This window comes from Oreochromis aureus, linkage group 4 (genome assembly GCF_013358895.1).
Source record: "Oreochromis aureus strain Israel breed Guangdong linkage group 4, ZZ_aureus, whole genome shotgun sequence".
Lineage (NCBI taxonomy): Eukaryota > Metazoa > Chordata > Actinopteri > Cichliformes > Cichlidae > Oreochromis > Oreochromis aureus.
Window position 1 is genome coordinate 9,665,752 of NC_052945.1, and position 19,590 is coordinate 9,685,341.

The window sequence follows — 19,590 nt, forward strand, 5'->3', positions numbered from 1 at the left end:
AAATACAGGCCCACCCTGTAGTGTTTTGTGTGCCAGATGAGGGCGTGATGCATGACTGTTGTCGCTGCTTCCTTCACTACATCAGCACTTGAAGAGCATAGCAACTGCACTGCAATATACTGATCACTAAAGAGACAGTGAAACACTGCCTAGAGCAAAAAGCAAGACCATCTGCCCCACACACAAGGGAAAAGGGTGTTTAATCAAATAGCTGCAAAGGTGAAAGGGTAATTGCACAAGAATGGTACTGCAACTCTGTTAATGTATCATGAGCTGGACTTAATTCAAGGTTGTTCCATCACAATAATTTACAAGTCATAGTAAGTATACAACTGTAGATTTATTGGTTTAAAATATAAAAAATAAAAATGCATACAGTTCATTGCATGAGAGCAGGCAGGATGTACTTTCACAGTAAGTCCACGAAGTCCTGACAATAGCAGAAATACATCAGAGTATATAAATACACATTTTTGTTCTAAATCTGAAAGCACTTATAGTGGCTTTATTGTCATTCAGGGCAAAAGATAAAACTTTTATCTTTTTGTCATTGTTCAGTGTTTGTCACAATTCTGTGCAGGCAACTTAAAATGTCTTTTGTCTGGAGGGAGATACGCTTTTCTTCTAACCAGCTTCTCGTCACATGAGTATGAAGATTACTTACAGTTAATAAAAACAGACCTCGACCCTTTGAACTCTTTGTGTGCTATGATTTGAATAACTAGATCCATGCATATGGTTAACTTCTTGTCCTCCCTACACATACACACTACAGAGTGTTTAGGACCTTTGTCAAAGATCAGATATGAACATCTTTCTCCTTTTCAGAATTAAAAATCATTTAGCTTCTAAATGCTGTCTTCATAAATATATTTTATATTTTTAGGCTCAAAGTTTAAACAGCAAAAAAACTAACACAACATTGCCTATGAATGCAAAAGCAGCTCAGTAATAAATTTTACCTTGTCTTTTATCAGCCCAAGTCTCTTGCATAAAACAGAGTGTCAATACAAATTTTGTTTCTACTTTTACAAGCTCCGGAGCTTTCGTCAGGCTAATCACGAATATTGGCTTCTCCAGTATAAATGAAATATTGTGAGCAAACAAGAGATGACCAATGCTTCAAGCAACGGCCAACTCTAGTGTCAAGTAGTTTAAAACAAAACCTTTTTGTCACAGTAAATGAGATACAGTATAGTACAGAACACAGTTTCTGACAGTGTTTGTCTGCGTTAAGAAGTACATCACCTAAAAGAAACAGTTGTGATGCCACAGAACATTTATCTCTGAGATAGTGATAACCATGCCTACTATGTCTATGTGGCTAATTTAAGTTGTGGAGTGCAGAAGATCTAAAGATTCAGTCTCTGATGAGATGAAAGTATATAAGCAGTCTGTAAACAAGGTTAGGGGAGAAGAGAGAACATAGCTGAGCAGAGATTCTAGGTTATCAGGAGTTGCCGTCTCCATTTTTGGTCTTAAGTACCACCAGGCTAACCATTACAGGGATCAGGCAGATGGGCGTGATGACCAAAGCAAACATGATGGCAGGTGGTGGGTCACTTAGCTCATCTGTGGGACAATCCTTGAAAAACCTGGAATGAATGTCCAAAAAGGTCTGTTCCACCACACGGTTGGGCCATGGGATGGAGGATGAATCACATATTACTTCTGTACACATGCTTAGGTTGCTGTACCAACTGAATAGAAGGAGAACATGAAAGGTAAATTAGAAATTGGCATTTAAACAAAAAACATTCATTTTAAATATAAATGCCCCCTACTTACCTGTTTACCTTACTCCAATCGCACCAGTCAGTTTTGTTCAGTGATGCCATTTCAAGCTCAAATCTTTGCACACAGAGCAAAGCAAACATGTCGGAGAGGCAGCCCATTCTGTCTGAGTCAACTGCACAAACTACAGAGCAGAAGAGAAGAATCAACAACAACAAAAAAAGGGAAAAAGAAAGTGGCTTTAAAAATGAGTTGTGCATAAAACAACTTCTGCAAGACTCCCTTTATCAAATTATATATGAAGTTATATGATTATGTATGTTTATAAGGTTATGCCACCTACCAAACTGTCCACTGGCATCTGAAAGAGAAGAAAAAACACTTTTTAGCTTAAAAACATGTAAATGAAGCAGTAAATCTCTTCAAATCTGCCATGCAAGCCCTTCCTAATTCATCTGTCCAAGCAAATCGGAGTACCATGGGAAATTTTGTCTACTTTAGATAATGAATTTTTTCCACATCTCTAGCACAGAGGCAGGCATTTCCATATATAAAAGGGAGACCACACACTCACCGGAGAGAAAGGAGAGGAATAACCCTATGAAACCAAGTGCTCCCTTCATGTCAGAAAAAATGAATAAAGGTGCGTTTTCCCCAGCGTATAACCATGTATAAAAAACCAAAACTTCTTAGACTTCATACAGCGAGGCATAACAGGAAACCCGACAGGATGGAAGAGACGCAGTGCAATCTTCGGTTACCAGATGTCCAAACAATGTTACCCGCGGTTACCAGATGTTCTTCGAAGATCTGTCTGATGGCCCTCCGCCTTGGCAGCGGCTCTCCCCCTCTCTAACACACGTTTCTTTAAAATTTTCTTCCGTTTTTAAAGGGGTGGAGGCAACAAAGATTGTCCTCTCCATTCTCCCAAATAAAAGGGAGCACACCCAAGCTGGGGCTGGACTCACATCTGAAAACCCTTTACTCTTTAACTCTTGTTCTGCGTTTTAGTCTCAGTTTCTCACAGTCGAAGGCCTGGCCAGCTCACAGCATGTGATTTATTTGCCTTTTGGGCTGTCTCTGCCAAATAGGAAACATAAGTAAACATTTAGGACTTAGTGTTTCGGGGTGGATGTAATCATGACTCTGCAGGGTGTGCTCTGCAGACAGCCATGATTTCATATTTAGGTTAATTTGACCAAACCTGGAAATAGTTGTTTGTCAAAGTTGACCAGCTGTTTAAAGGGCCAACTATCGTTACGCATGCATGCTAGTAGGAAAACATTCTGTAATTAACGCTACAAGTACGGGAAATCTTGCTCATGTGTGTGATACATCTGGAAGATAGTTTCTCACTGTCTTTAAAAAAAAAAAATTGTGTGCAAGAGAGGTGCTTTCACTGATTGAATTAAAAATGAAATCTATGGTTTAGGGTTTCTCACAACCAGCTTGTTAATTTATGACACTAAATCCATATGTTCGGCCTCTCACAACATCTGTTTGCCAAGCAACATTTTGATTTAGTAATGACATCAGGAAATGTGTTCTTTTTTTTTCAGTGGGTGGGGGGCTCAGAGTTGAGAGCGCTGGCAGGGGGAGGAGGGGGACAGTCGGGGGATGGAGGAAAAAAGGAAAAAAAGGAAGGCACAGGATGAGGAACAGTGAAAGGGGCGCTGCTCCAATGTTCTAGTTGTTTCACAACTCAGAGTTCATGCGTTGATCACAGACGTTGCGTGGGGTGAATGACGAACAAATTAAGGAAGTCGAGCCAGGTGGGGGCTGCTCGTGATGAGGTTTCAGTTACCCTCCAACCCCAAACCAGTACGGGCCTCATGTCCACTGACGTTGACCCCTCACTGGTAGAGACCTCCCCAGGAGTTTGTCTTGGATTCTCATGGTAATACACACAAGGACAAATCTTGGCAGAAAAAAGGATCCCTGAGTTCTGCTTTTCTGGTTTGTCAGTTCCAGACCAGGCAAATAAGTTTAGAAATGTAATCCAAAGCAATTCCTCAGTGGATGCAATTACATAAACCCCATTTGGAACTGTAAAAATACAAAATCTAGGACATATAGACATAGATGTATAGCTGTCAGTCTATAATAAAGTGATGGAGAAAATGTATGCACTTACTAAGAGTCATCATCCTGTCTGTTGAGTTAAACTCTGCAAAGGAGGGGTATCAGTTAGTCAGTGGTCATGCATGAATTTTGTTTCTTCCTTGGTTTGTTGCTTATTTCTGTAAATGTACTTACCTACTGTTACTGTCGGATGCACAGTTACCTTTTCTTCACTTTGACATACCACTGCTGTGCTTGCTGTAATAAGAGGAATAAAATAAAGACCTGAACATTGGAATAAAACTGTTGATTTAAAACACCACAATATTTTATACGTGTACATAATCTTCTATATGTAGTTTGCAGACCTGAGTGGGGCAGTAAAGGAAATAACATGCCGTGCTGAGTGAACACATGAGTGCATCCTCCCTTTGTCTAGCACTTTTCTAAGGAAATCTTAATCTGTTCAACTCAAAAGCTCATCCCATGTGATCGCGGTCCTATTGCGCGAAATAAATAAGTAATTGACTGAAATATTTTATTTCTTAAAGACTCGTGACAACTGCATTTTTTTAAAAAATGCAACGAGATTCATAAAAATATCCTCCTAAAGTTAAAAAAAAAAAAACTGATCTAAGAAAAATCAGTTGTCTCAGGCTGATCACAATTACTCTTTGACCCTTAATCCAAACTGTTTCAGTGTAAAACTCAGTCAGGGGATTAACTAAACTCCTTACTAAAATCTACTAATTACTAAACATTTTCTTTGAATTCTTATTGAGAGGTGAGTTCATGGAAAAGTTAAAAGATTAAGTCAAAATAATAAAAAATAGGATAGCATAAAGCCTTTACTTACCCCAGATGAAAAGAAGCATAAAAACTCTGAAATACATAACTAAGAATCTGGTGAGTGTCATTTTGCCTAATGTTCTTCTCCTCTTCCCTGATGGGTAAGAATTACATATCTCAACCTTTTGCAGGAAGGCTGTGTAAAGCAACAGGAAGCCCTCATTTCCTAGTAGGGGCGGACTCACCAAATGGGGCAAAGAGCCTCTGATAAAGTTAGGACTATTGCGGCCCATTGGTGCAGCACTATCAATCTCTCTCTCTTCATCTATTTCCTTAGTTTGTCCCACCCTCTGTTTTCAGGGGCCACACTTTGTCCTGTTTTTCTCTTCCCCACTTTCTGCCTCTTTATTTATCATTGCAAGCAGAATTTTATTGCAAACATGCAGGAGTTTCTGATCAAATGCAAGCTATGTTAGACTGACAGGATACATGCTGCTGACAAGTTGCTTTTCAAAGATTTAGAGAAGTAAAAGTTTTCAGTAAAGTATTTTTAGGAGAAACACACAGGGTTGCAAATCACAAAGAAGAGATACTTTTTTTTTTTTTTTAGCTTATTGTTCAGAAATATCAGACAAAGTTTTAATGAATCTACATTTTTTTAGGTCATGGATTCATATTTCATTGCTGTGGAGCAACTGACTAACCGTGGGTAAAGAATATCTATCTATCTCAATAAACGTCTGTGGTAAAGAGAGGTGGCTGGAATATCCAGTATGAAACTGATTCACGTCACTGAGGGATGAGTACTCTTTTTCAGCTGCTAGGCTTGGAAGAAATCCAAGTAGCTCAGGCCAAAATTGCTTCCACATTTCATTTCAGTTAAAGGAGGCCACTGTTTTACATGTAATGGACTGAACTTTAAAAATCCAGCATATAGAAGCTTAAATATTGAACTTGGAGTGTGAGCGAAGTGGAGCATGAAGCATATTTGAAATGTAAGTAAGTAAACATTTACTTTGACACGTGTTCTATGAAAATGAATGCTTCTACAGTCACTCACTATTTCAAATGGCTTTCGAAGTCTCTGTTTTATTAGCTACGTTGTAAATCTTTTCATCTCCAAGGCTTTGTCACAGATCATAAAGCCTGCAGCATATCTGAAGAAATGTATCCCAAATAGAGATGCCAAGATCAACACACGCAGTTTACATGATGCAGAATTAAAAACTTCCTGCTGATAACAGTGTCCTAAGCTCATCTTCCTCTGTGTGTTTGCTTTTGTTTGACAGTTTAGTATCAACATGACAGTGGCTACTTCAAATATCACTGTGGATATGGCAAACAAACTGTACTATCTGAGATACCTTTTGCTCACTGAATGCATAAATCATAAGCAGGCATGCGTGCCACAAACAGCACAGCCAGGGAACAGAGGGGATCAGCAACAACAGCAATCAGAGAGAAACACGATGGGTCTGTTAAGGCGATATAAAGTTTCATTTCTCTTAATCCTACTTTGATGTGTACATATGAGTTTATGTGGCGTCCTTCCATTAAAAACCAGCTAAACAGCGCCATCTTGTGTCTTGCAGATGAATAATTACTGTGTCTGCTTTTGGGGATTTTTTTAATATCTTACAAATAATAAACTATAAAATGAAATAAATGTGAGCTATAAATAAAATACCCTGAGAGTAAATATTTTTAAATATATCCTTTGTATTTTACTTTTTTCTTTGTATTATATCCTGAGAGGATATGTTAAAATTCCTCCCGTGGAGAGCACACACAACATCTAACATGTTTATCAAAGCAGTACTTTCAAGGACTTTTATTTATAGCAAACCACTACTCGATTGCCTGCACTTTCAGCTTCTTATTTGGCATTAAGTACACACACTATTTATCCACACTACATTTTATATTTAATTGAACGTAAATATTTGAATCTATTTAAAGTGATTGTAGCAAATTAACTGATTTTCTCTGATTTTAAATGTATACACAAGTCAGAATCAGTGACTCCATAGTAATGTGACTATTGGTAATTTATCGTAATTATTTATAGTGTTAGGTGTTAGCAGTTAGCTTGTGTACATTAAATCAAATCAAGCCAGAAAATGGAATGAGATTAGCTATTACCACGTGTTCCGTTGACCCTGCGTCCGGTTTATGTGTGATGTGTTAAATTAAACATTTCCCTACGAAAGGGGTGTGACGTTTGGCTACTTACACAAAAGCAAAGATTTAAACCAATCTCCTTCATACAGAGGTTAATATACTTCTCTGTAAATTCAAGTCATTATGCTTTCTCATATCGCTGCTCGTCAAATCAAAGTCCATCGAAAACATCATCCGATCGTGTTTTCAGCTTGCTTGAGCTCTGTATAGCGGGTTTTACGTGGGTTAAGTGACAGCATCAGTGGCGTGAATACCTTCATCCAACCCTCTATCTTTGTGTGTCGGGCTCTCCCTGGAGGAGAAGAGCTGAACAGCAGCTGAATTGTTTTCCATTTGACCCTAGTACATTGGAATGTCGGGAAACTGTGTTCCAGTGTCCAAGTATTTATTATTTTTAATTGGTAGGCTAGACAGTTACTTCAGCTCTGTGGGCAGACTGAATTAATGCATCTATTTTCAGGTTTTGTGAGAAGTTTATTTTGCGTTGATTTTTTTTTGTAAATATATAAAATAAATACCCGATACTCCTATAAAGCTACGTGTATTCATAATGTTTATTTAGGCCATTTTATTCTTTCGCTCCTATAGAGTCGGCTGTATTTAAGATTATGTGTTTGCACTTGCTCTACTATCAAAACCCACAGAGTGTTCTGCCTTCACGCATTTAGATGGCGATCTAGCACTCCGGACAGTTGCATCAGTTCCTGTGTATGCGTGTAAATGGCTGTGCTGTGGCTGCTGCACGCTACTTTTTATTCCCAGGACGCAGAATAGTAATAAATCCTCCTCTGCTTGGAAAGGCTGTGATCATAATATAGACGTCACCCTCCTGCTCGAGTTGGATCAACCAAACCAAGTGCGCAGTTATTTGTAAGGTACAACAACAACAACCTCCAGCACCATGCCCATGGATAGAGATTTCTCAGAGATCCCCTCGCTGCGCGGAGATGATAACTGCGTCAGAGCCATAGCAAACACAGCCTTGAATTGCTCCGGATCTCTCTACTAAAAAAAAACAAAAAAAAAAAAAAACGAGAGAGAGAGAGAGAAAAACAGAAAGGGACTTGGTCGCGTTGCGGGCTGTTGTCGCAACAAATAGGACACGAGACGTGGATTTAAAGGTATTTAATAACTGCGACACTGGATGTAGAGATCTTGACGTGCACACCCGTGCGCTAGTGTAACGTGCCGTCATTGTGCTGTTCGGTGCGCACGTCTTTAGTGTTCTACATTTAAATGGTACTGTGTAGCTCTCTTGGCACGGGGCTGCACTTACAGGACGTCGCGGACTTCATAGCTTCATGTGTCTGAAACGTGTGCACGTTTCGTAGCCCCCAAAATCGAAGTGCAGCAGTTTCCCCGAGCTCAGTATTACCTTTGTATTTATTTTTAATTCCGTTTGAGTTCAGACGGGGAAGTTGATATTCAGCGTGGCGATTATGAAACACAGAAAAACTGTACTACGCACTTTTCTATTCTGCTTTTCTGAAGTGGCACGCCCACTCCTGTGCAATGTGGATGCCCCGTGCTATTAAATTCATGTGTTGTATTCATAGATGCGCACACCGTCGCGCTGTATGCGCATAATTCAATCAATTTTCCCCAAGATTTATAAAAAGAGCAGAAACAGTCTACCAGAAAAAGCCCCGTAAAGCACTCGAGGAGGCTTTTTTTTTTTTTTTTTTTTTTTTGCATTAGACGTCTGTTTTGTTTTGCTAACAGATGGGGGCACTCTTTCAGAAAGACCATCGGCGAGGGTGAATGGGGAAATGTAATGGGGTTGTGAGAAACAGAGGGCGATAGTAAGCCCATTAGTACTATAATAAGGTAACTGAAGTGGACTGCAGGCATATTACATCAGAACTACTGCTATACTACTACTATAATACATTTAATATAATTAGTGAATGTAGTTACTGTGGCAGAAAACATGAAAACAAACCTAAGTTTACAAAAGTAACTTGTCTGAATATGAACCTGGAATGTTTTGAAGTTGGTCCTGTTTGTCATATGCTTTCCTTTTATTTTTAAACAGTCATGGAGGAAAGTGCCGCAGCAGCCCCTGGCACCGGTGTTGCCCCATCACTTCCAAGACCTCAGTCTTCCTCCTTTATCCCTTCTCGCAGCATGCTGGAGTGGAGACGGAGGGTCAAGTCTGAGTATATGCGCCTTCGCCAGGTCAAACGCCTTAAAAAAGCAGAAGAGGTCAAAGTGAGTCACATTGACATCACCCAAGTTAAATTCAGATGTTCAGTTTTTTTCAGGGTCTGTGAATGAAGATAAGGTTGTAGCTAAATATGGCACAAGACATCTTTTCTCTTGTGCAATCAGGGTTTTGTGCAATGGTCCTGAACAAATAAAGAGCAAAGCTTAATTTGTACGTGGGACCCTGGTGTGTCTTTTGTATCCAGTTCTCAATGCGTGTGCTATATTAATAGTGTGTATGTCTTGTTTAACTTGGTCTTTTATTCTCTTTTTTTTCTAGACCCTTTTCATGTCTAACAGGCAAAAGATTGAGCAACAGACAAATATCCTAAACACAGAATGGTCCAAGCTCCGGATTCAGTCCATCCCTCTGTCAACCTCTAATGGGGGTCTGGCCACCAAAAAGGTGGGTGTGTGGTCTGTCAGAGAGAGACGGAGAAATTATGGGGCACTGATCTAGCTTTAGTTGAGCATGCAACCCTTGTGCTGTGATGCAGTGTCCAGGGTTTGAAACCGCTCATTCTCTTCTGTCAGCTTTATTGTGATAGGACAGTGGAGAGAAGATAAGAAAGGCTAAAAGCCACCCAAAATATACAAAAAGAGAGCGATGGAGACTATTAAGACAATGGCAGGACACATGATTTGCACTATTATCTGAACCTTGCGGTACGTCTTCTTATTCCTGTCCAAGATGCTCTGGCTAAGCTAGAAGTTCAATATATTTTTATAATGTGAATGTGTTGTGAGGAAATCCCTTCTTGAACATCATGTTGAGATCTCCTCACCCCTCCCAATCTTCTATACCGATTCCCAATTGGATGGGAAAGTGTGGTAGAAGTGGATCGCATGACAGTCTAACAGTCTGCTGCCCTGTGGGAGCTTATAATACATACAGCCTGATGGTATAACCACATCTTTCTCCTCCCACATGCTGTCATGGTGGACTGTATTGTGTTAACTGGTTTTATTCCCCCTGCTCAGAGTTAAGCAGCAAGTGTGTAGTTATAAAACGGCCAAGTGCTGCAGCATATTGTTCTAGGATCTGGTGATTCTCAAGGCACCTCTGGTTATCTTACAGGTGTGTACAGTGGAGTTTGGCTTCCCAGGATTCAAAGCTCAAGCCATTGCCATGAGACCACTGTCAACAGTAGCTGGAATCCCCTTTATGTACTCCTGGTCCCCTCTGCAGCACAACTTTATGGTATAAATAAAACACAACTGTCATTGACACAGTTACAGTTTCATATCACCCTTAGAGCACGCTGAATATAATTTGTTGCTAATTCATCTGATTCTAGTTATGAGTTAAATGGAAACTGATAATGTTCTACTATTTTCTTATTAAATTCTTTGTTCATTGAACTTTTAGGGCATCTGAATAAACTGAGGAACACATGTTATCGAGCTATAACATAGGATTTTGTTCCACAGAAGTTAAAATTTGAAAAAAACATATTTGTTCATCCAAAAAAAGGGGGTATGCTCACAGAACACTCTTACAACCGAACTTTTCATTTATTTTTTTCAGTCAGGTCGTGTACTTATTTTGCGAATGCATTTCTGCTAACAAGTGTAATTGTATATTGCTTTTACAGTTTTGGTCCCTCTGAAGAATCTGCAGTTACAGACTTGTTTTAACCAAAGTTTGTTTGTTCTAGGTGGAGGATGAAACGTTCCTCCACAACATCCCTTACATGGGCGATGAAGTGCTGGAGCAAGACGAGGCTTTCCTGGAGGAACTCATTGACAACTATGACGGTGTTCATGGTGACAGAGGTTCGTGTTGAATATTATATGTCCCTGCAAACAGGAGACAAATTAAAAGAAAATGCAGCATCAAGTGTCTTAGTAAGGTAATGGGTCACCTCGTACCAACAGAACAGCTTCAGTGCACATTGTCAGTGATTTTCTTCAATTCTTTCCTCTGATTGTTTTTTTTTATGATTGGGGTGGGGAGTACTGTCTAATATGTTGGTCCAAAAATCTCCAATAGGTGTTAAATTGAAATTTGGCGATTTTAAGATTTGCATCATTTTCGTACTTCACTAATCAAACAATTCAATGGATAGGATAAAAGGGATAGCCTAGAACAACTGAATTTTGATTTTCAATGATCCTGCTCTTTTTAAAACCACAGACTTTTTGCCATCTTAATAAAAAAGTCAAGAATCACACATTTAATTGGTGATAACTGTCGGTATGACATCTCGATTGTGTTCCAGAGGGAGGGTTCATCAGCGATGAGATATTTAAAGAGTTAGTGGACGCCCTGAGCCAGTACTCCGACCACGAGGAGGACGAAGAAGAGGAGGCCTCAGCAGGAACTGTTGGGGACATGACAGGGAAGAAAGAAGAAGAGAGGGTGATGAGGAGGAGCTCATTGGAGGGCTCAGAAGAGAATAAGGCTGGATCTGTGGCGTTTGTCAGGAGGAAGAGGAGAAGCACTACTGAGGGTGAGTCTTCAGCTTGGCGCATTTGTGTTTTCAGAAAAGTACAGGCTCATGCTGTTCGTGTCATTGCACTGTACACCTGCCACAAGGTCGCCCTGCCACAGCAGCTCTTGAGCTGACATTGTTTGCTTTACAGCTGCCTCTGTGTCCCTACTGTGTGTGAGTGAACCCATTTGTCCATGACACTGATATGGCCCAGCTCTAATTACAGAACTGAATGACCTCGTGCACCGGGCTTTATGGAAAACTAGGCTATATACACACTGCCAACACTTAGCGACAGTTCATTTGAAGCACACCTGGGCACAGTGTCATTTAGAAACTGATTCACAAATACATGTGTAGAAGATGGGAACGTGAATCAAAGATAATGGTAAAAGAGATGTACAATGTTCTTATTACATCATTTTTATTTTTTTTTTACCAAGTGACCTTGAGAATGGAAGGAACTTTACCATTGCAACAGAACATATTGCATAACCTTTGTTTGTGAGTTTGTATCAAAACCTGATGTCTGGACAAACCTGGGTGATTCACATAGCAATCTCTGCTCGTTGTCTCCCACAGTGAAGGACGTGTCCAGCAGCAAGAAGATCCCCAATGATAAGATATTTACAGCGATCGCCTCAATGTTCCCCTACAAAGGCACCACAGAGGAGCTGAAGGAAAAGTAAGAAAAGTGTAGTCAATCCAGGGATCTGTACGCACAATGCCGGGCAGTCTGTTGCTTAGTGTTCACCATGGAGACGAAAGCTGTCAGGGAGTAAAGTAATAATAGTCGCTCCCTGTCAGGCTCTCCGACTCAAAGGGGTAGTTACATCAGCATCTGAAAGAGCTGTGCTCAGAAAAAAAAAATCTTCATCTTTGTCCGGCACTGTTTCACTAAGTTAAATGAGCGTATCAATAGTGTGCCACAAAGAAGTGACATATCCCGCTGAAACTTTTCATATGTCCTCCACAGGTACAAGGACCTCTTGGAGCCGCCAAGTCCAGTGAAGCTGCCCCCTCTCTGCACCCCCAACCTAGACGGACCTTTTGCAAAGTCTGTGCAGAGAGAGCAGTCGTTACACTCCTTCCACACACTCTTCTGCAGGCGCTGCTTCAAATACGACTGTTTCCTCCACCGTAATAGCTTCTTATATATTCTTTCAAAGTTTGAAATGTATATATTAAGATTATAGTATTCCAAGTATAGTAACCACATGATGAAAAATGGGGGTCAAAACATTTTTCTTTCTGTTGATGAAGCTTTTCATGCTACACCCAATGTTTACAAGAGGAAGAATAAGGAGATCCGCATGGAGACTGAACCATGCGGTGTAAACTGCTTTCTGTTACAGGTATGCCCACAGTTGTTTAACTGATGCATTCATGCATTCTCTACACATTAGAACCCCCTATGTTTTCCTCCTGATCATATTTTAAATGTTCTACGTCTTTTCTCATGTGAAGAAAGGGGCTAAAGAGTTTGTGGATCAGAATATGTTACGGTCGCAGAAGTCTCGGAGGCGACGGAGGCAGCCCCGTCCCACCAGTTCCAGCTGTCCTGGACCATCTGGCTCTGCTGAAGAACCCAAGGAGGGTGACAGTGACCATGAAACCACCTCCTCCTCAGGTGGGGCACTTTCTCAAAATGTCACTTACTCTTGAATGAATGAACGAATTTTAAAAAATCAGTTCATGTGTTCTTCTTTCTGGTATCAAAAGGCTTTCTTCATTATGAGTTCATGCAGTATAGATAGTGTATATATTTTAATTGGTTTCTGAGATTCACCCCCCCCCACCCCAACCCCCAGAAGGCTGTCCACCCTGACTAACCCTCTTAAGGAAAGTGAAATTTGGCTAGAGATGACAGCTTTCAAGCCACATCCTCTCTCCTTTCCTCCCCTCTTCACTCTCCTTGTAGTATCAGCTCTTTCTTGCCAAGAAAAATAAACTAGCCATTAGTTTTGTATGCTTCAGCCTCAACATAAACACATTGTTCCCCCTCCACCTCACTACTTTTACTGCACTATATTCTTTCACATTTCTACTGATTTCTTCATGTAGAGAGCAAGAGGAAGGAAATAAGCGCGCACACCCCTGGCTGTTTTTCTTTCTCTTATTCACTCTCAGGTTGTTGCTGATTTCTATCAGTTCCTTACCAGAAGCCTGTGTTAGTTTTGGAAACTCCTGGTACTCAGCCAGTGACTCAGCAGAGTCTCCCACATGTGTTGGGATAATGTGGAAAAAGCAGATTGTTGAGCCGATTAATAAAGACACTCAGCGCCGGAGCATGTGGCCACAGTAATGCTCCATGTACTCTGTTGCCTGGCAACATTCGCTGTCTTGAATTGTGGATGCACGAGCATCATTGTTGGATATCCAAAACCCCAATCAAAACTCCCAGTCCCCTTTGTGTCCATTTATACACAAAGACGGCTTCTAGAAACAGCAGCTTTTATGTTTGTGCAAGGTTAGAGCACCTTTTATTGCATGAGTGCGGATAAAAGCTGTCACAAACTTTGCCAGGACCAAGTAATTTAAAAAGTGCTTGCTTGTTCAGATACATGTTGAGTTAAAAAATGTGACAAAATGCTTTCCAGCTAAAGTCCCCAAGTATGTTTGTGTGTGTCTGTGTATAAAAAAGAGGGCAATTCACGGTGCCAGACTCCCACCAAGCTGCGTCCAGGAGATGATGACGGGGAGCAGCAGGCGTGCTGTGTCGTCCAGTGGAGTGGAGCAGAGGAGTCGCTTTTCAGGGTGCTACATGGCACATACTTCAACAACTTCTGCTCTATTGCTCGCCTCATCGGTACAAAGAACTGCAAGGAGGTAAAACATACAGGCACATGACAGTTTTCTAGTTTCTGAATGATTCTGCGTTCACTTGTTTTGGTTTAAAGTTGGTGTTAAAACTACTAAATGTTAGTCACCACTAATAAATGCGCTTTATTTCAGCTTTATCCTCGTTCTGTGTCCAGATAGGATAGCTACATTAACCACAGTGTAATAAGATTTCAAACTATGTAGTTGAGAGTTTATAATATGTTTTGCCTGTAGCAGCAAATGTAGCCTGGAGACATGAAGCCTCAAGCAGAAGTGAGGAGCAGTGCACAGAGATTTCTTGCTAACTCCATGCCTTTGATTTCCTTTTCAAGCTTGCCTTCAGAGCAGCTTGACTCAACTGGCATCATTTTATACATTTTGCACAGCCCCATCATAAATCACAAATAGCTTTGTTAAACAGTTTCAGTCATATGAACCAATACACCAATAAACAGACATTAAAATGTAGCTTGCTTTATAATGACAGTACAGATGCTTTCAGAAGAAAATGCAAGGAAGTATAAGTAAAAGAGTTCTTAACATCTTTGTAGACTACAAAACAAAAAGAAAAGGGAAAACCAGAATCTCAGTTGGGCCTCAGTTGTGCCTGATTACCTCTCACATCTGTTGTTTACTAACCATACTAACTATGAAATGTGTTTTTTGTAGTCTATGAACTCAACTAAAACTCTCTAAAACTGATTCATAGTTGTTTTGAAAGAAAGTACAAACCATACTTGCGCTGCTGATTTCTGTTGCGTCAGTCCAAGTATAATAACGTGCATCCGGTGCTTGTGGTTTTATGGTGTGGATAATTGGACTGACTACAGAGAGAATTGCATATGGCACCATAAAGAGGAATGCCAACCAGATGTGACGTCTCTCATTTTCCCTCATGACGCAGTTGTCCAGACATTCCCAGCTTTCCTTGGGCTGTGCATGAGAGTGCTCTGTTGGGAACATTTTGCTACTTTAAAAAATTAGATTTCAAAAGTTGTTTCACTTGTGCATTTATTTAAAAAGCTTCACCCTTTATATCCAACCCTTGTATCCCCTCTTGTTCCATGGCCAAACAAGTCTGTATTGGGCTGTCATGGCCCTGCTAATATTCTGACTGCCCCACCCACCCAGTGCTTCTCTGAGGGGAAATGCTGAAACCAGCTGCATTATGTATGTGTACATCCCAGGAAAGAGGCCAAAACCGGGTTTTAGCAACCAGAAGTGGTTGAGCATGTTTTCACACAGATGCATGTGAATGCTGCAGTCGAGTTTTATATAAGCAGCTTGTTTTGAAACTTGGGTGCCTTTGTTACTTTGCACAAAATAATTGCAGAATGTCCTCATATTTGTTTGCTTGCACGCTGAACTTGCAAGATGATATGTCGTCCACGTCATTGTCATTTCCCAAAGGTCTATGAGTTTGCAGTGAAAGAGGCTCTGATCCATCGTGTTCCTTTGGAAGATGGAGGCATCTCCCCTCAAAAGAAGAAAAGGAAGCATAGGCAAGAACTCAACTGTTATTGTCTTTTTTCTGACTTATTGTTTCATCTTCCGGAATAGGTGTGAAAGAAATTTGAGCTTTTAGCCAAGAGGAATAAAGCTTTCTAATGTGTTTAATTGATATTACAGGTTGTGGGCAAAGATTCAGCTTAAGAAAGGTATGTGTAACTAAAAAAAGGCATGATTTTTAATACATTATGTCTTCTAACATACAACACAGCTTACTGTTCCAGTCTGAGGGCTTTGTCCTCTGTTGTTCCAGATAACTCATCCAATCAGGTGTACAACTACCAGCCATGTGACCACCCCGACCACCCATGTGACAGCTCCTGCCCGTGTGTAATGACCCAAAATTTTTGTGAGAAGTTCTGCCAATGTGAGCATGAGTGTAAGTGTTAACTTTTTTTATTCATTTCATCACAATTTGTGGCTTAATTCTACCAAAAATACAATAGCCTGCTTGGCCATGCGATGCTCAAAGAAGATTGTTTGTTATAATCACATTTTCCACTGAGAAGCCGTTTGCCAGGCCACAATAGAGCAGGGCAGCAGAATTTAAAACGATTCTGCAGTAGTCTGGCAGCGGCCAGAGGAGAAATTGTCCTCTGGCAGGGATAGGTGGGTGTCTGCTTTACAGAGAGCTGCATTCACAATGAGCTATTTGCTGCAGCAGCAATGCCCCAGAACTGTGTTTTCTTAAATGGCCACATGGTGGAGAAATGCTTTTTCTGTATGATGCCCTCTGGAGAGTTGATAATGAAGGGAGAGGATAAGATTAAGCAAACATTTTTTTTCTCTGGTCTCGGAAGAGGAGGTTTTTTCTGCTTGATTTGTTCATCTGTGCTGGTTTAGTCACCTTTTCTCCTCCCATCTCCTGATTACCTCGCCTTTTCCCGTAGCAGCAAAGAGCTGGAGCCAAACAGGAAGCAGGCCCTAGTTCCACATGTGCGTGCTCTAAAAACTTGGAGTGAAATCAAAGGGATGTGACAGGCTCTGTACTTGATATACAACATCGTCTCCTGCATCAGTATGAGTCAAATAGCTCGAGCTAAACGGCGCTTGATGATACAGAGGTATAAAATCCACTCGTGGTGGGAATGGGAAGTGAAAGGCTGCCTTGAGCAGCCTTAGTGTGGACAGTTTTTTTCCAAGCATAGGCTATTGGAAAGACATTTCGGTTATTCTTGCTTGAGCCTTCCATTCATCTGCCCTGAGGGTGTTATGTTACACGCCTCAAAATTGTATTTCAGCATGTCTGCCAGCAGAGGTCTCTGATTGATGAACCTCTCAGCATTACTCAACCTCTGAGCTCCTCTTCTGCAACTGTATTTCGAAATTCAGTTTTTTGTTGGGTTTTTTTTTTTTTTTATCATAGTGATATTTCTTCACATAATGTATTATATTTCTGGATTGCTGCTAACTTTATTTTTCTTTATAAAACATGTCAACAATTCCCCTTTCAGAGCAGCTCTGTGTCTAAATGTTTTCTAGGCCAAAATCGCTTCCCAGGCTGCAGGTGTAAGACCCAGTGCAACACTAAACAATGTCCCTGCTACCTGGCTGTAAGAGAATGTGACCCAGATCTTTGCATGACATGCGGTGCTGCAGACCACTGGGACAGTAAAGTAGTCTCCTGCAAGAACTGTAGCATCCAGAGAGGCCTGAAAAAGGTACACTGGAAGATGTGGCTGTTTAAAAATTGTGAGATTTAGTGGTATTAAATAACTCAAACGTCATATGGTGTTTTTAGCACCTGCTTTTGGCTCCCTCTGATGTTGCTGGGTGGGGCACGTTCATCAAAGAGCCTGTTCAGAAGAATGAATTCATCTCTGAATACTGCGGAGAGGCAAGTCTGTGCAGTTTAGTCGATTTTATTTTCAAATACATCATTCATGCTGCGTGCTTACAGTGTTATTTTTCCTATATGGGTGCATAAGCAGCTGATCTCTCAGGATGAAGCAGACCGACGTGGAAGGATTTATGACAAATACATGTCTAGCTTCCTTTTCAACTTGAACAATGGCACGTATTCCCCACTACATAAAATTATAAGCCAGGCGTACCACTGCAGTGTATTAAAAAACCCATAACAAACTCGGTTTCTCTTTTTAGACTTTGTTGTGGATGCCACACGAAAGGGGAACAAAATCCGCTTTGCAAATCATTCAGTTAATCCCAACTGCTATGCTAAAGGTCAGTGAAGGGGGGGTGGGGGTCACTTTACTTTACTATATGAATTCAGCAGCTTTATAAGAGTTATGTTGTCTGATGTTATATTGCCTGCCATTGCAGTGGTGATGGTAAATGGAGACCACCGCATCGGAATATTTGCCAAACGAGCCATCCTTCAAGGAGAGGAGCTCTTCTTTGACTACAGGTAGAGTTGAAGGCCTCTTTGTAATCTCCAGCTTCAAGAGATACTGTATACAAACTCACACTCTTCATACTGTGTTTCCTCCCACAGATACAGCCAAGCCGATGCCCTCAAATATGTGGGAATAGAGAGGGAGGTAGACCTGTCTTAGCTTCATCGGCTGCCTACCTTCAGAACTGGTCCTTAACTCCTCAGCCACCTACTAATGCTTCTTTCCCCGTCTGCAGCATCATTTAGCTGACAAATTTCTATCAGCAGTCACCGTCTCTGCCCTCTCTGCTGCACTTCCAAAAATAGAAAGCCCCTCCCTGCTGTTTGCAGGTGCTCATGCGCCACAAACACTGTACCACCTCCTTCAGTGACAGCCATTAGCTCTCCTCCTCATCTGCTCAGACCCATCCGTCTACCTGTAAAACTGTATCAACCAAGCTTAAACTATTTAAAGTGGAAATACTATTAATCCCTATCACTTACTGTACCGAGAGCATCTCACATTTTTTATTCCATCTCGTCAAAGCAAACAACGCCGAAATAACCCATAGCACAGTGTGTAACTCTCAGCAGTTTTGTTACTGTACTTATTGACTGGCTTTTCTTTGAAAATTCAGTATGTAATGCAAGTTTTTACAGTGTATGTAATGATGGTAAATGAAATGCATGTGACAAACCATCCATTAAACATGTTAGATGCAACATTAGCTTTGGACAGATACTGTTATTCACGTGCAGTCACGCAGTATTGTAGTATGAGGTTAAGCTGTCGCTGTTTTACGGAGAAACTTGATCAGGTTGCGCAACTCGATGCGCTCCCCTGTGAATTTTCTCTGCAACTAGCAACGTCATCCATCTTTATGGTAAAATAAGTTATTGTGCATTTATATCACTGTTCTGCAAAAATAGGCAACCAGACGAGAAACCGACTGACTGAATGTAACCTGTAGATGATGGTGAAGAGATCTCATTCCTCTTTTCATTTTAAACATTATCCTATTATTGGTACTCAGACTGGCATGCATATGTCAAGCATTTATCTTTGTGTTTACATCAGCCCGATACTCTCACATTTTGACAGGAAAGTAAGTCACAGAGTAGATGTTTCCTTTGCAAATTAAATAAGTGCCAAATGATTCCAGGAAGAAAAGTGCTGAAACAACATTGCTGTGTTGCGTAACAAAGCTGTGTTAAAGGTAACCTTTAGAAGGTTATGACCACGGAAAAAGCAAATTTGTTAGTGTTTGACCAAATATTAAGGCCCCCCACATGTGAATGTAAATGATCCTTTTTCATTTGTTTTTCTGTTTTTTTATGTCCACACTTGCTGTTTGGTCTGTTCTTCATTTATAAAACATTAAAAGCCCACTTTGAAATGAGATCTTTCTCAATAGAGATGAACAAAATGGAGTTTAATGCTGTGTACAGTGTATGCCTATAAAAATAAAAGTTTAACTTTATACATTAAAGATGCCATCCTAGTCCTTATCTGTGCTA

At 40.6% G+C, this 19,590-nt stretch overlaps 2 protein-coding genes across 4 annotated transcripts; one reads left to right on the forward strand and one right to left on the reverse strand.

The window, feature by feature from the left end:
* Positions 1 to 320: 320 nt before the first annotated feature.
* Positions 321 to 4,809, reverse strand: ramp2 (receptor (G protein-coupled) activity modifying protein 2). Its single transcript, XM_031729912.2, has 6 exons — positions 4,652 to 4,809; positions 3,991 to 4,053; positions 3,869 to 3,901; positions 2,078 to 2,095; positions 1,789 to 1,918; positions 321 to 1,700 (listed from the first exon to the last, which is right to left on the reverse strand). The coding sequence occupies exons 1-6, from the start codon at positions 4,710 to 4,712 to the stop codon at positions 1,451 to 1,453; spliced, it is 555 nt and encodes a 184-aa protein (XP_031585772.1). The 5' UTR covers positions 4,713 to 4,809; the 3' UTR covers positions 321 to 1,450.
* Positions 4,810 to 7,302: 2,493 nt separating this feature from the next.
* Positions 7,303 to 19,581, forward strand: ezh1 (enhancer of zeste 1 polycomb repressive complex 2 subunit). Of its 3 annotated transcripts, none has more exons than XM_039611277.1 (20): positions 7,303 to 7,621; positions 8,801 to 8,976; positions 9,251 to 9,376; positions 10,049 to 10,171; positions 10,629 to 10,746; positions 11,193 to 11,423; positions 11,988 to 12,090; positions 12,382 to 12,545; positions 12,669 to 12,760; positions 12,873 to 13,035; positions 14,050 to 14,234; positions 15,639 to 15,730; positions 15,858 to 15,886; positions 15,991 to 16,116; positions 17,220 to 17,398; positions 17,479 to 17,574; positions 17,669 to 17,750; positions 17,841 to 17,921; positions 18,021 to 18,105; positions 18,193 to 19,581. In XM_039611277.1, exons 2-20 carry the CDS (start codon positions 8,803 to 8,805, stop codon positions 18,251 to 18,253), a joined length of 2,310 nt encoding a protein of 769 aa, XP_039467211.1. In that variant the 5' UTR covers positions 7,303 to 7,621; positions 8,801 to 8,802; the 3' UTR covers positions 18,254 to 19,581. The 3 variants fall into 3 exon arrangements, with proteins under 3 accessions (XP_039467211.1, XP_031585774.1, XP_031585773.1); XM_031729914.2 differs by having other exon boundaries at positions 7,304 to 7,640; XM_031729913.2 differs by having other exon boundaries at positions 7,307 to 7,886.
* Positions 19,582 to 19,590: the final 9 nt, after the last annotated feature.

Bases quoted from the DNA above. Each gene is read 5' to 3' on its own strand.
- ramp2 (XM_031729912.2), bottom strand. From the start codon at position 4,712: ATGACACTCACCAGATTCTTAGTTATGTATTTCAGAGTTTTTATGCTT. The intron at 4,054-4,651 runs GTAAGTAAAGGC...CTCTTATTACAG, and splicing joins TATGCTTCTTTTCATCTGGG to CAAGCACAGCAGTGGTATGT. The intron at 1,701-1,788 runs GTAAGTAGGGGG...CCTTCTATTCAG, and splicing joins GATTGGAGTAAGGTAAACAG to TTGGTACAGCAACCTAAGCA.
- ezh1 (XM_039611277.1), top strand. From the start codon at position 8,803: ATGGAGGAAAGTGCCGCAGCAGCCCCTGGCACCGGTGTTGCCCCATCA. The intron at 13,036-14,049 runs GTGGGGCACTTT...TGTATAAAAAAG, and splicing joins TGAAACCACCTCCTCCTCAG to AGGGCAATTCACGGTGCCAG. The intron at 14,235-15,638 runs GTAAAACATACA...CATTTCCCAAAG, and splicing joins GTACAAAGAACTGCAAGGAG to GTCTATGAGTTTGCAGTGAA.